This window comes from Zalophus californianus, chromosome 14 (genome assembly GCF_009762305.2).
Source record: "Zalophus californianus isolate mZalCal1 chromosome 14, mZalCal1.pri.v2, whole genome shotgun sequence".
In the NCBI taxonomy this organism is placed as follows: domain Eukaryota; kingdom Metazoa; phylum Chordata; class Mammalia; order Carnivora; family Otariidae; genus Zalophus; species Zalophus californianus.
Window position 1 is genome coordinate 9,174,710 of NC_045608.1, and position 16,970 is coordinate 9,191,679.

The window sequence follows — 16,970 nt, forward strand, 5'->3', positions numbered from 1 at the left end:
AGCAGGTGGATGCACACCACTCTGGTATTGACCGACTTGTCTCCCCTCCCGCCTTTCAGGGGGTTGCAAGGAAACATTCCAGCCCTAAAAAGCCTGGCAGGTGAGGGCACCCTTGTGACCACCACCACCCCCACACACACCACCCCCGTCTCTCTCCTGCTACTTCTTCCATCCTATACTCCAGGCCCTGCAGAGGTTGTGGTCACAAATACCACAGGCAGCACCCTGACTCAGCCTGTGTGGGGAACCACTTCCCCAGCTCCCATGTCAAGCTGTGGTCCCAGGAGAGGTGGAAGTAATTACTCAGCATACACTGAATGCTCACACTGGCATGATTCCCTGACCTTGATACTTTTCATTTCTTATTCTTGAACTTGTTCTGTGGACTGAGGACGGTAGATTGCTCATCCTAAGCCACATCTTCCTGAGTGTGCGTGATTTTTCCCGGCTGGCTAGGGAGACATGTGACTCAAGTTCTGAATCCACGTTAGGAAGACCTAGGGCCCAGGCCGTCATGTTGGGTGACCTTGGGCCAGCCCCTCCCCATCTGTGAATCCCCCATTAGCCCAGCAAACAAGCTCTGATGAGTCTAAGATACACAGCATGAGCACCATCACCATCCCCCCTGTGCTCATAGCAGACATCACTAATCAATCACAGGCTCTTTCTCTCTGAACCAGCACTGATGCCAGAATTCTCCTCACTCCAGGCCCCCAGGCAACCACCGTGAACTGATCTGTGAGAATAGGCAGGTTTTTGCACAGAGCCTTCCATCTGCCATCCCTGACGTCCCTCCCGACTGTCAGGCCCTCGGCCCAGTTTCCTTTTAAAGCTTCACCTTTCCCCCTGCCTCCTCTCCCCTCTGAAAAGGAACTTTGCAACTCCATCCCCCCTGGTATTCCTCTGGAAGGCTCTGCCCTTCTTCCCATAAGATTCTAGGCATTTACATCCCTGCTCTGACATTTTTCAGCTCTGAGAACTTAGCAGCTTCCTTAACCCGAGTCTCAGTTCCCTCATCTGTAAAATGGAGCTGTTATCTGCCATAAGAGGTTGAGAATGTGCCTGGCAGAGCATCAGCCATGGGCACTCAGCATACACTAGTCACTTCTCCTGTAGGGTCTGCTCTGCAATGAAGGATTTTGATGGGGAAAAATGACACAATCAGCCATCACTTGACAAATTTTTTTATTTTAGCCTTTGCATCCCCCTCCCAGGCTGCCTGATATCTCTGTCCCCACCCAACTCTGGAGGCAGCCTGACCCCATCTTGTGCTTTTTGGGGGGGTGGGGCCTTAAGGGGGGCAGTGGTAGGCACTGTACCTTTATAGAGCTTGTAAACCTGTACCACGATGGGGGCCGAAACCTCACCCCACCAGCTGGGTCTGGCCAGGACATGGGCTCTGGGCAGATCCTAACATCCCTGGAGACCCAGAGCCTATGGAGGAGAGCAGCCATCCCCACCCCCTCCATTTAGGACTTGGAAAGGAGGCGGGTGGGAAGCGTACAAAGACCCCAGGGGCACCTGTCAAGAGAAGAGGACTTGCTGGGAAGAAGGCAGAGACCCAGGTGAGATTCTTGAGGTGACTTTGTCTTCAGCCAAGGCTCCTGACCCTCTCCCTGGGGGCAGTGCCAACCCTCAGCCAAGCCCAGAGCTGGGGCACTTCATCCCCTCCCACCAGCTAACAAGAAACAAAAGCAGTGAAAACACCAAGCTCTGTTGCCAGGGGGGAAAACACCCTAAGTATTAAAAATTAAATTAAAACTGTAGCCCCAGTCAACTGAGCCAGCAGTGAGCTGGTGATTGCAGACACACACAGACACCCCCCATTCTTCCCCGAGCCCCAGGGTCTCCAAAGACAGCAGGAAGGGGCCTCAGGACCAAGTCCCACTGTCACCAAGGGGAACCCTCTGGGGAAATACAGGTTGGGGCATATGTGTCCCCTCAGGTGGTCCCCAGTGTGGGGCACTGAGAACTGTAAACATAACCCAGCTTGAGGGTCGGGGGTGTCCCAGCCCCCCGAGATTCTCCCTGGATGAAGAATGGCCACTGTGGTGAGTGAGTACAGTAAAACAGCAGTCGGTCTTGAAGCAAAGCAAGACCTGGTCTCCCCATCCGAATACTGGGGGTGAAGGTGGGCTGAGACTGTGATGGAGGGAGGGGGTTCCAGAAGCCAAACACAGCTTGGCAGCTGTTCCTTTGCAGTACCAGATCAGCACCCAGGCCCTCTCTGGGGGGGTGAGTCAGCTCCAGCCACCCATCGCTGGGGAACCCGGCTAGAAAGTCAGCTCAGGCCACAGCTGCCCAGCTCAGGACTGGACAAGGTCAGGCGAGCTCCTGAGAGGCCCCAGCCCAGGCTGGGGCAGAAGACCCGCTCCAGCAGGAGACTGAAGGAAGTGGTTAAGGAGTGTTGCGAGGGCATGTGAGAACCACCACAGGGACACAGACATGGCCCAAACCAGAGGGCCACTACAGTGCCTGCAGCACCTTCTCAAGGCCTGGCTGAGGCCCACTCCAAGCCAAGAGCCCTTGGGACCAGGCAATCCCACCATACGGGTCACGCATTAAAACCTGCGCCTGCACCGCCTTCTGTACCTGCTTCTGGAGCCAGGCCCCGGAGCAAAAGGTCAAGCCCAGGTGTGGTGCCCCACAGCCAAGGCTTCTGTCTGTCCAAGTCCAGGTCCAGTCCGAGAGGCCAGGAGGAGCAGGGCTGACCCGGCATTGCCTTTCAGGCCCCAGATCCTCCCATGGTCGCTGTCCCCCCAGCGGGGGGCCTGTTACCAGCAACAGGCCTTTGCTGGGTGACTCCCGCGGGGCGTGGGGCCCGAGTTCCCTGGATACCAGGCCTCCGGCTTCTTGAGGCTCACCGAGGCCCTGGATGCTCCTCAGAAGCGGCACATGGCCCCCTCCGAGTCCCACAAGTCCTAAAGCACCCCTCAGAACCCAGCACTTTCTCAGAGCCGGGGCCCGGAAACCAGGCCACCCCGACTTCCCTCAGGACCAGGCCGCCCCACCGCCACCCCTCCGGTCTCCCAGGGCAGGGGCTGTCAGGGCGAGGCCTGGGGCTGCGGTCCCTCCAGAACCAGCCCCCCCACCCCCACCCCGGGGCGAGCTCAGGGCTGGCCCGCCCCGCTCAGCTCTTCAGGGCTGGGCCCGGCTCCGGCTCCCGAGCCACTGGCTCCTCAGCGCCCTCACCTCCTGCCCATACCACTCGTGCAGCCGGGCGAAGGAGCCGGCGTGCGGAGGCCCGTTGGGCGCCCAGGCCCGCCGCCGGGGAGGCAGGGGCGGCGGCGCGGGGCCGGGCCGCGAGCCGGCGGGGGCGGCAGCGCCCGCGGGGCTGAGGATGAGGGCGGGGGCGGGGGCGGGGGCGGCGGCGGCGGGGGGCGGCTCGGCGCTCCACACGGCGCAGCCGTTCTCCTTGGGCGGGAGCGCGCGGGGCCGGCGCGGCGGCGGCGGGCAGTCCCCGGCCCGCATGGCGGCCAGCTGCTGCTCCAGCTCGCGCACCACGAGCCGCAGGTAGTCGAAGCTGGCCCGCGACAGCGCCTTCACCCAGCCCTCCATGGCGGCCTGGCTCTCGGCGGCCAGCACGTAGGTGCGCGCCCGGGCCCCGGCGAAGCGCACGGCGAAGGCGAACTCCTCGGCGGCCTCCACCAGCTCCACGGTGCAGCCCTCCAGGATGATGACGCCCACGGGCTCGCGGCTGGCCGGCTCCTCGAAGTAGAAGAGCATGTTGCCGCGCAGCACGAACCAGCGGCGGTGGTAGGCCGCGTGCCGGCCGCCTTTCTTGTACAGGAAGCCCGCGTTGTCCACCGGGGCGTCGCACGTGGCGTAGAAGGCCAGGCTGCGCTCGTTCAGCTTCATGGCAGCCGCGCCGGGGCCTGTCCCCCACCAGGACAGCGAGCCGTGACTCCCATGGCCACCGCCACCGGGTTCCACCACCCCCCGGCCGCCGCCTCCACCGCCACCGCTGCCACCACCACCACCGCCGCCACCGCCACCACCACGCTTACCGCCGCGCCTCGCCGTGACCTCGCGACCACCCTCGGCCACCGGCGGCCCTCAACGCCCCTCTCGCACAGGTGAGGAAACTGAGGCTCCTGGAGCAGAAGCGGCCTGGCCACGCTCACGCAGCTCCTCAGGAGCAGAGCCAGGGCCCAAGCTCGGGCCTCACTGGCCCCAGAAGCCTCCGCAAGGTACGGTGGAGGAAGACTACTGCAGGCCGAGCATTTTACACGTATTAACTCATCTCATCTCGCAGCAAACCCCGGTGGGCGGGGGCCTCGCACCACCCCTATTTGACAGGTGGGGTAACAAGGGACAGAAAGGCTAGTCACTCTCAGGCGGTCACAAAGCAAGATGGGCGGAACTGAAATTCAAACCCAGGCCTCATTTCAGGGGTGGATGTTTTCATCATCCCCAGAAACTAGACCGGCTGTCTTTTTGTGGTCCCTTCCAGGTCCCAGCTCTGCTTTTATAACTCGGCTTTGATTTGCCCATCATGAAATGGGGACATGAACAGAACTTATCTGCAGGGCCTTCATTCATCAAACATCTGTTAAACACCCGCATGTGCTGTTCCAGGCACTGGGAGTACAACCATAAACAAGATAGAGAGGGTCTCTGCCCTCTGGGTACTGCTATGCTGGTGGCAGGGGAAGGGGGCAGACAATTAACAAACAGGTAAAGTACATCTCCCAGGTGGTCTTCAGTGCTGTAGAAAATATAATACAGGGAAGGGGCCAGGGCGTTAGGGACAAAAGGAATGTTTGACTTTAATGGGAGTCAGGAAAGGCTGTACTGAGAAGGTAACGTCTGAGCAGAGACCCGAAGGAGGTGAGGGAGGGAGTCCCAGGGACATACGAAGCAGAGGAAAGAGCAAGTGCAAAGGCCCTGAGGTAGGAACCCACGTCTGTGCTTGAGGAACAGCCAGGAGGCCGATGAGGCCAGAGCAGAGGGGCAAGGGGAGAGGCAGAAAAGACTTATTATGAAGTGACCCAGATTAAAGGGCCAGGGCTTTTTTATACAAAGGGGATGGGGAGAGCACCAGGTACCCACTTAAAGCGGAAGACTCTAACTCTATACACTTGGCCCAGTGATATTTATCCACCTTCCCCCAAGGAGTACATGATGGGGGCAACACTGGCCAGATGGGACTAATTGGGAGGTGACTTGGGCCCCTAACATAGCCATACCTCCCTTGGAGTTTTTCATGGCCACTTTGGGCTTCACAGCCCCACTCTGCATAGGACAGTAGCTGAATTTTTCAAGAGGCAAAGCATGTAAAGTCCCTGGATTGCAGAAGATACTCAATTAATGTTCATTCCCCAGCCTGGGTGGTGCCTTACCCAAGGCCTGGAGGAATGAGGTATGGCTGGTGACTCCTGGGAGCATCTGCCAAGCCAGGCAACCTGACCCAGAGCAGAGGGGAATGATCGCTCCCAATGGAATCCACCTCATCTAACTTGCCTGAGCAGTCAAGGCAGGCTTCGTGGAAGAGGCAACACGCGCTATGATTTAGTAGTTGAGATCAGCCTGTCTTGACCTGGCAGTGGCACCAAGGTCAGAGAGAGGCCCTGAGGGCTCAGGGTGTTTAATCCCTGCTCTGCCTACCTGAGCTGAGTGACTTCAGACACGTGGCCCTGCTCTGAGCCTCAGTTCCTCTCTGCAAAACAGGACTCATGCGTTCTCCCTCACACCCCAACAACTCCATGTGGACCCTGGCTCCATTTCTCACAGGAACCACCCACCCTTCTTGTCCCATCACCCTCCTACCTTGCAGGCCACTGCTTGCCTCCCTGCCCTCTGCCCAGTCTGGTATCGGCTTGCTCTTCTCTGGGTTCAAACATCAGCTCTGTAGTGTCCAGGTTGTGTGACCCTGGGCAAGCTTTAAGCTTCTCTGGGCCTCTGTTTCCACATCTGTAAAATGGGATCATGACAGCACCTACGTCAGGGTGTTGTGATATGACACAGTGACTCTGTAGAAGGTGCTGAGCATGGTGCTGGACACACACTACCCACTCAGCAGCGGTAGTGTTGATATTCTTCTCAGCCTGGCCAAATGCTCCCCTCAGCACTCTCTGTCACAACAAACGGCTTTGCCTTCTCCCCCCACCCCCACTCTGCACTCATCAAGCGCAGTGGATCCCCCCCATCCAAACCTCTTCCAAATCAGTGGCCTAATATCTGACCTCTACCACCTCCCCGTCCTCGGTCCGTATCGTCACTCGCCTCGACAGCTGCAGTAGCCTCCTCACTGTCTCCCTGCCTCCCTACCTCCACCCTTGCCCCTTCCCTGCCCCTGTTCTTCAGGGTAAGACCCAAACTCCCTCCTTGGCCCCTTCCCTGGCCCCACTACAATCCATTCCCCACACAGGGATCCTGTTAAGATAAGTCCAACCACACCCCTCCTCTACTCTAAACACTCCCATGACTCCCTACTTGTCCCAGTATTAAATTCAGTCCTCCCCATGGCTTCCAAGTGCCCTTCCCCAACCTCTTTCCCCCTTGCTCATTCAGCTCCAGCCACCCTGGCCTCTTTGCTGTTCCTCAAACACACCAGCCTTTGCCCTGGCTGTTCCCTCTGCCTGGAATGCCCTTCTCCTATCTTCACATGGCTTCACACTTCTCATCCTTCAGTTTTAGCTTGACCTTCAGTATGCAAGAGACAAGCCCCCCCCCTCAGTCACTCTCCTACACCCCAACCTGAAATTACCTAGGTCATCTTTGCCTACTCTAGGAAGGCAGGGGTTTTTTGCCTGAATTCCAGTGCCCAGCATGTAGTTGGTGCTCAAATACCTGTAGAATGAATCAGACAATTATCTTCTGAAATCTCTCTACAGCTCTGTAAGAAGGGATCTGTTCATCAACCCACATTCATAGATGTGGAAAATGGAGACAGAGAGGTTAAGTAACTTGCCCAAAGGCACAATGTTGTGCCCAGAGTCACAGGCTCCAGGCAGCCAGCACAAAGGGGCTGATCCTGGGATGTCCCCACCCCATTAAGGCCCAAGGAAGAGCAATTTCCCTCATGGCTCAGCAGCCTTCCTCCCCCTACTGCCCAGATGGGGCCGGCCTGGCCCAGGGTCACCGGCCAGCACAGAACCCCACTCTGCCCATCGCCCTTACCTCCTCCAGCCCAGCAAAAAACGGGGGGGGGGGGGCAGGAAGCAGCAGGGGTGTGGGCTCCAGTCTCTGGGAGGGCCCGGTCACCCACTTATCTCCTCACACTCATGCTGTTTTCCAAGAAGTTCAGAGTCCACTGTGGGTACTGCTGTTGATTCAACAGTCCTTGGCCAGGCAGGAAGCAGGAGGGAGCCTGGCCTCTCTCTGGTCCCAGGGCCAAGTTTTCCCCTCCACCTAAAGAATATCACTTCACCTTCCCTAGCCTGTTTCCTCACCTGTCAAATGGGCCATGGAGTGGGTTCAATGGGCTAGAATGAGGAAAACCCACTGGCAAACTATGGGAAAGGCACCGAAAGCACTGCCACTGTGAGTCGGGGTGAGCCTCATCTATAAAATGAGCATATTAATATCCACCCCTCTGGGAAGGATTGAATAAACCCGGAGGAGGCATTCTGCAAAATGTTTACCAGGTAGGGAGCACTCAGGAAAGATGCTGTCCAAAAGGCAAATAATTAGCTCAAGGTCTCCAAGGACACAGCTGGCCCAGAACCCAGGACTCTGGAGAAACTGAGGCATGGATTTTGGCATTCAATTCAAGAAGCCAGACCACAGGTGCTGAGATTGAATCCAGCTGCCACAAGTGTCCCCAACAGTGGGCATGGGGGAGAGGGTGTGGCAGGTACAGGCCGAAAAACGTGCTGAGAACCCCGAAGAAGAGCGCCTCTCCAGCGGGGGCCAACGGGGACGCCAGGACCCCCGCCCCAGGCTCGAGGCAGCCCTGCTGCCCACTGCAGAGGCTGGTTCTCCAGGTCTGGCACCGCTCCTGGCTGCCCTCGTCCCCCTTCTTTGTGTCTGGTGTGTTCCTTAAAGGACAGCCAGAGCCCCAGATGAGGTGGGTCACCGCAGAACGTGGGAGCCAGAGTTCCACCACTGGCGGAGGTCCCTTATGGGGCGGGGGTCGTTGGCCAAGCTCGGCCCCTGGGGTACCGAATGGGTAAATTACCAGTGGCGTGTTATCGCTGATGGGCAGCTCTCTCCAGCAGTGGTCTCCCCAGACAGCCGGGGACCCCGAGGCCCACGACGGCCCCGAGCCCGGTCTCGCGCCACCCGCAGGTCCCCCCTCGCCAGGCCGGTCTTACCTCGCCATGCAGCCTAGGGAGGCGGCGGCGGCGGCGGGACGGGAGGCGCGGGACCGGGGGGCCGCCCGGCCATGGCCCGGGACCCGCTCGGTCGCGGCGGCAGCGGCGGTGCTTTGTCTCCGGGGCGGCCCGGCTGGCGCAGCCGCGGGAGAGCGCCACTCGGACGGAAGGAGGCGGGGGCAGCCGGACGGTCCACGACCCACGGGCGCGCCCCTTTAACTCTTCCCAACCCGCCCGCTCCGGGGACGCCCCCGCCTTCGTCCCGTCCCCGGATTGGCCAGCGCCGACTCGACACGCCCCCTCGGTTAGCCACGCCCCCGTTGGCCGCCCTCCGAAACCACTCTTAAAGGGACCGCGCCTAACTCACCAATCCCCAGTGTCCTATCCCAGGAAAGAGGCCTAGGGCCCCGACACCGAACGCGCTTCCAGGGGTAAGGACCGGCGGCGGATTTGCCCGGAAAAAGGATCTGGGGTCGTGGGCGGGACCAGTCGCTGCAGCCCTAGGCCAGAGTCGGAGCTCCTCCCTGGCTAGCGTTGCCAGGTTTAGCAAATTTAGCTCCTAGCTAAATCTGTAAAACAACTCTGCTGAAAATTTGTAATTTATTGAAAGAAAAAAAACTGTATACAGCACATTTAAGGCGTTTTGACAAAGTCAGTAGAGGACTGTATTATATGCACAGGGTGTCTGGCAACCATCCCCCTTGTCCCAGTGAAGGGGGAAAGTCCTGGAGTTGGGAAGGCGTGGGTTTGGGTCCCACTGAGCCATTTGATCGCTGTGGGCCTTTGAGACGTCACTTCACTTCTCTGGGTCTCTGTTTCCTCATCTGTAAAATAAAGACAGTCGTCGAATATAAAGTTCATGGCACACAGTAGGTGCTTTCAGCAAACAGGAACTGCTGCCCTTTTTATTCCACTTTTATTCCACTGTGTTCAAAAGAACACAGTTCTACCTCGTGGACCTTTGTTTATTTCCTGCTCTTGCTGCCACCCTCCAGGACTCAGTCATTGTACAGTCCTGGCCTGAGGACAAGAGAGGAACAGGACAGACCACGATCATGTATTCATCCTACAGCCTCTTACTAGGCACCCACTGTGTGCCAGGCACTCCTCCTTTATCAGTCAACAACTGAGTTCTGGAAATGATTTGTGCTAGGAAGACAATCAGCCATGGCGGTGAGGTAGAAAGAGTGGGAGTGAGATTTTAGACAAGGTAGTCAGAGAAAGTCTCTCCAAGGAGCAGAGACCTGAATAAAGTGAGGGAGAGAGCCATGTATATGTCCAGAAGAAGATTGTCCCAGGCAGAGGAAATAGCATGTGCAAAGGCCCTGAGATGGGACCATCCCAAGCATGTCTGAAGAACAGGGAGCCGGCCCAATGGGGCTGCAGCCAAGCGGGCACGTGAAATAATAATAGGAAATGAAGTCAGAGTATTGGTAAAGCCAGGCTGCTTAGAGCCTTATGGATCATAAGAAAGATTTTACTTTTACTCTGAGAAGAAGGGGGAGCCATGGGACAGTTTTGAGAACAGGAGAGGAACATGGTCTGTCTTAGGTTCAACATGGTCCCTAGCTGCCATGAGAAGGATGGACTATACAGAGAAGGGTAGTGGCAAGAGACCAGGGAGGATGCTATTATAGTGGTCTGAGCAAGTGCTGGTGGTCACTTAGAGCAAAGCAGAAGCAGTGGGGGTGGAGAGGAGTGGTTGAATTCTAGAGCTTACCTGATAGTGAAGCCAGCACAGAGGAAAGTAGGACCAAGACCCACAACATGGAGAGAGACAGATACCTAAAGTTAATCTGATAGTGGCTGAGCCCCTGAATCCACCTATACCTGATGCTGCTATAATTCTTTAGCCAGGAAAGGCTAGCTGGAATTTCTGCAAATGTAGACACTCGCCAGATAAGGAAAATGCCAGGCACAAAGGCTTCTGGGTCTTGATGTGGGGAAATTCTCCCAGAAGTCTGTGAACCCTGGTTCTCAGAGCCCCTCATGCAGCAGTTGGGGTTTGGCATGGGTGAAAGAGGCAGAAAGCAGAAAGCAACCACCTGGCATCCTTTTTTAAAATTCCTTATTATTTATTTTAATTTTAATTGAGGTCAAATTCACATAACAAAAAAATTAATCATTTTATTTATATAAAAAAATGTTTATTTTTTGAGTAATCTCTACACCCAACATAGGGCTTGAACTTACAACCCGGAGATCCAGAGTTACATGCTCCACCAACTGAGCCAGCCAGCCAGGAGCCCCCCAAATTAACCATTTTAAAGTAGCATGGTGAGGGATGCCTGGGTGGCTCAGTTGGTTAAGCGTCTGCCTTCGGCTCAGGTCATGATCCCATGGTCCTGGGATAGAGCCCCACATTGTGCTCCTTGCTCAGCGAGAGCCTGCTTCTCCCTCTGCCTGCCACTCTCCCTGCTTGTGCGCTCTCTCTCTCTCTCTGACAAGTAAATAAAATCTTTAAATAAATAAATATATATATTATTATTATATATATTATTTATATATATATATTATAAAGAGAGAGCGCGCGCATGGTGATTAGTTGATAACACAGTTTGTATAATTTAAATTTGCCAAGAGAGTAGAACTTAAATGTTCTCACCAAAAGGAAAAAAAGAAACAATGTGTTTTAACATTGATGAAAGTGTTAACTAGGGGAGAGGAATCTTTTCACAATGTTTACATATATCAAATGATCACGATGTATGCTTTAAATACCTTACATTTTATTTTGTCAATTATACCTCAATAAAGCTGAAAAGAAAGAAAGAAAAGAAAAAAGATACAGCTCCCAGCTTTAAAAAGTCATCAACACAGGGGCGCCTGGGTGGCTCAGTCAGTAAAGTGTCCTATTCTTAGTTTTGGCTCAGGTCATGATCTCAGGGTCGTGAGATCAAGCCCCACGTCAGGCTCCGTGCTGAGTGCGGAGTCCGCTTCAGATTCTTTCTCCCTGTGCTCCTGATGTGCACGGTCTCAATCTCTCTCTCTCTCTAAAATAAATAAATAAATAAAATCTTAAAAACAAAAACAAAAACAAAAAGTCACCAGCACAAAATAAAAGAAACAATTCAGTGACATTTAGTACATTCATGATGTTTAATCACCAACACTATCTAGTTTCAGAACATTCCTGTCACTCCAAAGTAAAACCCCACATCCATTAGCAGTCACTGCCCTTTCTCCCCTCCCCCCAGCCCCTGGCAACCACCATTCTACTTTCTGTCTTTTTTTTTTTCATGGAAGTATAGTTGGCACACAATGCTACATTAGCTTCAGGTGTACAACACAGTGATTCAACAACTCCGTACTTAGGCTCTGTTCACAAGTGTAGCCCCCATCTGTCACCAAGCAACATTATTATAGTATTAGTGATTGTACTCCCTCTGCTGTTTCATCCCTGTGACTACTCTTCCATAACTAGAAGCCTGTGCCTTCCACTCCTCTTTACCCATTTTGCCCATCTCCAGCCCGCCCCCACTAGCAGCCACCAGTTTGTTCTCTGTATTTAGGCGTCTCTTTCTAGTTTTTGTTGTTGTTTATTTGTTTATTCATTTGTTTTGTTTTTTAGATTCCACATAGAAGTGAAATTACATGATGCTCATCTTTCTCTGTCTGACTTATTTCACTTAGGACTACACTCTCTACGTCCATCCATGTTGTTGCAAATGGCAAGATTTCAGTCTTGTTTATGGCTGAGTACTATTCCATTATGTATATACAGCACATCTTTATCCATTCATCTCTGGATGGACACTTGGGTTGCTTCCATATCTTGGCTCTTATAAGTAATGCTGCAATAAATACAGGATTGCATATATCTTTTCAAATTAGTGTTTTTGTTTTCTTTGGGTAAATACCTAGTAGTGGGATTACTGGATCATACTGTATTTCTGTTTTTAATTTTTTAAGGCATCTCCACACTGTTTTCCACAGTGGCTGCACCAGTTTACATTTCCAACATCAGGAGAGTCCCTTTTTCTCTGTATCGTCACCAACACATGTTATCTCTCGTTGCTGTTGTTGCTGTTGTTGTTTAATTCTAGCTATTCCAATGGGTGTAAGGTGATATCTCATTGTGGTTTTAATTTTCATTTCCCTGTTGATGAGTGACATTGAGCATCTTTTCATGTGTCTATTGGCCATCTGTATGTCTTCTTTGGAAAAATGTCTATTTATGTCTTCTGCCTGTTTTAATTGTATTATTTGGTTTTGGGGTGTGAGGTTGCATGAGTTCTTCGTATATTTTGGATACTAACCCCTCATTGGGTGTACCATTTGGGAATATCTTCTCACATTCAGGACATTGCTTCTACTTTCTGTAGATTTATCTATTCTGGATATTTCACGTAAGTGGAATCACAATATGGGGCCTTTTGTGCGTGGCTTCTTTCACTTAGCATAATGTTTTCAATGTCCATCTACATCACAGCATTTATCAATACTTCCTTCCTTTACGGCTGACTCACATGTCACTGTACCGATTTGCTACATTTTGTTTATCCTTCCATCCTTTGAGAGATATTCTGTCTTTCCCACCTTTGGCCGCTGTGAATAGCTGAGCATCTTTGTGGCTGGGAACTGGGGAGGGCTGGAGAAGAAGCCGTGATTTAGAAGGCCTGGAAAGGAGAATTTGAGAACCAGAACTGAGCTGTGGCTGCCCTTACCAATCCTGATGATCTTACCTCCAAACCATGTCTGAGTCTGTCACTTCTCCATCCTTGCCACCACTTCCTCATCCCAGGCCACCATCAGCTCTCAGCTCTCACCGGGACAGCTGCAGTGGCCTTCTCCTCTGGTCTCCCGTCTGCCCCTCCAACCCCTGCACCCAGTGAATCCATCTTCCACTGAGGGAATCCTAGTGAAACTTAAGGCAAACCAAGTCATGGCACTCTCTTGCTCAAAGCCTTTCTGTGGCTCCCCACTGCCTCAGAAGCAAATCTGCCTCCTCCCTGAGAGTGACAAGGTCCTACTTGTCCTGGACTCTGCCCACCCCTCCAGCTCCTCGTGCATGGTGTCCTTTCTCCACTCCCTCAGCTTCAGCCACCTGGCTTCCCTCTGCTCCCACAATGCACCATGCTCAGGGCCTTTGCACATGTGGCCCACTTCCAGGCTCCTCCTTCAAATCCTCACTCAGCCATCCTCTCTTCCAGACATGTGACCCCCCAACCCCACCCCACTGAGTCCAATGCCTTTGTTTCCTCCAATCAGTTATTCTTTCCACCAACATTTATCAAGCAGGACTGTGCCCCAGGCACGAGGGATACAATGTAAAAAAAAAAAAAAGAAAAAGAAAGAAAATAAAAAGACAGATAAGTGCATGCATGTTCATAGCAGCAATATTCCCAATAACCAAAAAGTGGAAGCAACCCAAGTGTCCATCAGTGGATGAATGAATAGATAAAATATGGTGCATCCATAAAATGGAATATTACTCAGCCATAATTAAGGAATGGAGTTCTGGCGTGCTTGCCTGGCTCAGTTGGTAGAGCACGTGACCCTTGATCTTGGGGTTGTAAGTTCGAGCCCCATGTTGGGTATAGAGATTACTTAAAAATTAAATCTTCTGGGGGGCGCCTGGTGGTGCAGTTGGTTAAGTGTCCGACTCTTGCTTTCTGCTCGGGTCGTGATCTCAGGGTTGTGAGATTGGGCCCTGCACAGAGCTCTGCTCTGCGCTAAGCACAGAGTCTGCTTGGGACTCTCTCTTCCTCTTCCTCTGCCCCTCCCCCTCCAAAAAAATCTTTAAAAAATAAAAAAGAATAAATAAAATGGTCAATTTATGTCATATGAATTTCACTTCAATAAATTGGTTTTTTTTAATATTTATTTATTTATTTATTTATTTAAAATCAGCTCTGCACCCAACATGGGGCTCCACTCACGAGCCCAAGATCAAGAGTCTCATGCTCTACTGAGCCAGCCAGGCACCCCTTTCAATAAATTGTTAAGAAAAAAAAAGAGAGAGACAGACAAGTGCTCCTTCCCTCTCTTACCAGAGGAGGGAAAAATGAAGCAACATTCATATAGTACATTAGATGAAGTCAGGAGTCAAGGAGAAAAATAAAACAGGGGAAGAACACAGGAATTGTGAATGATGATGAGGTTGCCCTTTTAGTGAGGAGGGACCAGAGAAGACCTCCCAGAGAAGGTGCTTTTCAGGAAAGACCTGAAAGAAATAAGGGTACAAACCATGCGGATATCCAGAGGGAAAAGCTTTCTTGGCAGAGGGAACAACAGATGCAAAGCCTCAGAGGCAAGAAACATATCAAGAAGGCCGATGTGGCTGGAGAAGAAAGAGCAAGAAGAGAGGAGAGACGCAATCAGGAGGCCCATCTAGCCTTCAGGAGGCTGGATGAGGAGGAACTTGTGAGGAGGCCAGAGGGCACATGAGATAGGGGAGGAAAAAAAAACACCACAGGAGAAATCAACTGTAGGCGGTGTACTTGGGGTTGACGACTCTGTGCCTAACCTGTGAGACTACCCTGACCCCCATTAGATAGTAGGCCCATGAGGGCAGGGAGTTTTGTCTGCTTTTCTCGAAGCTGCGTCCCCATGCCTGGCACAGCTTTGGGCACATAGTCAGTGCTGGGCGACTGGAACGTGACTCAGGGCCTGAGCCAGTCCTCCTGGGAAGGTGCCCACAGGACCTGCCATCTTGCTTCCGGATCTCGCCTCCCCCGCTTGGCTCAGCCACCAGCAGAGGAAGACAGTGCTCCAGGCAGGGGTCTGAGGCAGAGTTTCCTTCCACAGCGGCCGCCCTAGCCCAATGGTGGGCAGGACCCGCCAGCCCCAAGAAGGAACTGAAATTGTCCTCCACCACAACACGCAGGCCTGGCACATGGCAGGCTGGGAGGCACATGGGGGAAGGGGAGTGACCGGAAGGGCCAGGGTCCCTGCCTTCAAGGGCCCCTCCTCTGGTGTCCGCACCAGCAGCCTGAGGCCGGGTCCTGGGTGTGAGCGGAATTTTGCTGAGAGCACAGAGACCTAGAAGGTCTTGCCAACTCATTCCATAGCATTGCCAAGTCCTCGCCTTCTCCCCTCCCTCTCTTATGGGGCCTCTCTTCCCCCCTCCTCAAACCCTTTCCTTGCCACTGACCCCCGAATTCTTTCTCCCAGGGATTTGAACCTCTTCCGAGGTTCACCTGCTCGTTAGTTAGTTAGTTAGTTAAAAGTGAGCTCCACACCCAACGTGGGCTTGAACTCATGATCCTGAGATCGAGTCGCAGGCTCTACCGACTGAGCCAGCCGGGCGGCCCCTGCAAGGTGTATTGCTTATCTGCCAAGTTCTTTTTACCCAGACCCTCCCATGGAATCCTCAATCCAAGGCTTAGAGAAAGTGAGTAACGTGCCCATGGTCACCCAGTAAGGGGCAGAGCTGGTAACTACCACCCAAGCCTGTTGGATATCAAAGCCTAAGCGTGTAGCTGGCTCCAGCTCAAGTCCAAAGAAATGTTATTGCTGTTTTTCCCATCCCGCCCTAGCAAGACCTGCAAACGAATAATCCCTCCCTTTGGCATAAGCCACGCCCCTTCCCAGAATGTCAGAACGGCTGCCTTTGGTCTGTATATTAAGTGGGAATTGTTTTTCTTCCTGCTAGACCGGGTTGGGCCCCGAAAGGAGATGGGGCTGGAAGGCGTGGTCGCTGAGCCGCACCCAAGATGGCAGAAGGGCCGGGGGAGTCTTACATTTGCCTATGAAATTAATGGATTTAATCCCCACTCTTCCATTTTCAAGCTGTGTGACCTTCAGCAAGTCACTTAACCTCTCTGTCCCTTGGTTTCCTCATCTATAAAATAGAAGAAATAACGGTGTCAGGTCATCCTGTTCCCTGCCCCCCCCCAATCTCATAAGGTGTTATGAGGGGTTTCAGGAGTAATACCTCACGTTCACCGAGCTCATGCTGTGTGTTTTGCTTCTCATGACAATGCTAAGAAGTAGGAACGACTTTACCATCCCCATTTTACAGAAAATAAACCGAGATGAAATGGCTTGCCTGAACTCATGCAGTGAGTAAAGTGAATTCGAATCCAGGTAGTCCTGCTTGGGTCTAAATCTTGCTGCCCCATCTGGTTAAGAATAAAAAGCCCTCAGAATGGTGCTGGCAGGTAGTAAATCCTCAATAACTGTGAGGTGTTACTACCTTCTCCTGCTCACAAGTTCAACATCTTCGAGTAATAGAAAAATTTAAAAACAGGGATGCCTGGGTGGCTCAGTTGATTAAGCGGCTGCCTTTGGCTCAGATCATGATCCCAGGGTCCTGGGATCGAGTCCCGCATCGAGCTCCTTGCTCAGCGGGGAGCCTGCTTCTCCCTCTGCCTGCCGCTCCCCCCGCCCCCGCTTGTGCTCACTCTCTGTCAAATAAATAAATAAAATCTTAAAAAAATAAAAATAAATAAAAAATAATTAACAAAAACTAAAAAGTTGTGGTGCCAGACCTGGGTTCAAATCCTGACTTGGAATCTGAGTAGATCTGTGACCTAAGGCAAGTCACCTTCACCTCTCTGGGCCTCAGTTTCCTCGTCCGGAAAACAGAAATAAGGGTTGGAAGAATTCAGTGAACTTTGAGGCCCTTGCTGACTTGTCACTGTCCGTTTATTTAAGAGGTCACTTGCCGATTATCTGTCTTCCAGCATGAGGATAGACTAGTGTCTGTAGTGTCCACCATTGGATCCCCAATGTCTGGCACATAGTAGGGGCTCAACAGATCTCAGC

At 52.9% G+C, this 16,970-nt stretch overlaps 1 protein-coding gene across 5 annotated transcripts; it reads right to left on the reverse strand.

Moving 5' to 3' along the window:
• Window positions 1–1,168: 1,168 nt before the first annotated feature.
• PHETA1 (PH domain containing endocytic trafficking adaptor 1) lies at window positions 1,169–8,451 on the reverse strand. 5 transcript variants are annotated; one of them, XM_027575574.2, is made up of 5 exons: window positions 8,259–8,451; window positions 6,710–6,792; window positions 5,770–5,913; window positions 4,008–4,288; window positions 1,169–3,875 (listed from the first exon to the last, which is right to left on the reverse strand). In XM_027575574.2, exon 5 carries the CDS (start codon window positions 3,856–3,858, stop codon window positions 3,139–3,141), a length of 720 nt encoding a protein of 239 aa, XP_027431375.2. In that variant the 5' UTR covers window positions 3,859–3,875; window positions 4,008–4,288; window positions 5,770–5,913; window positions 6,710–6,792; window positions 8,259–8,451; the 3' UTR covers window positions 1,169–3,138. The 5 variants fall into 5 exon arrangements, with proteins under 5 accessions (XP_027431375.2, XP_027431376.2, XP_027431374.2 ...); XM_027575575.2 differs by lacking the exon at window positions 8,259–8,451 and adding an exon at window positions 8,123–8,171; XM_027575573.2 differs by lacking the exon at window positions 6,710–6,792.
• Between the last annotated feature and the right edge of the window lie 8,519 nt (window positions 8,452–16,970).

Bases quoted from the DNA above. Each gene is read 5' to 3' on its own strand.
- PHETA1 (XM_027575577.2), bottom strand. From the start codon at position 3,858: ATGAAGCTGAACGAGCGCAGCCTGGCCTTCTACGCCACGTGCGACGCC.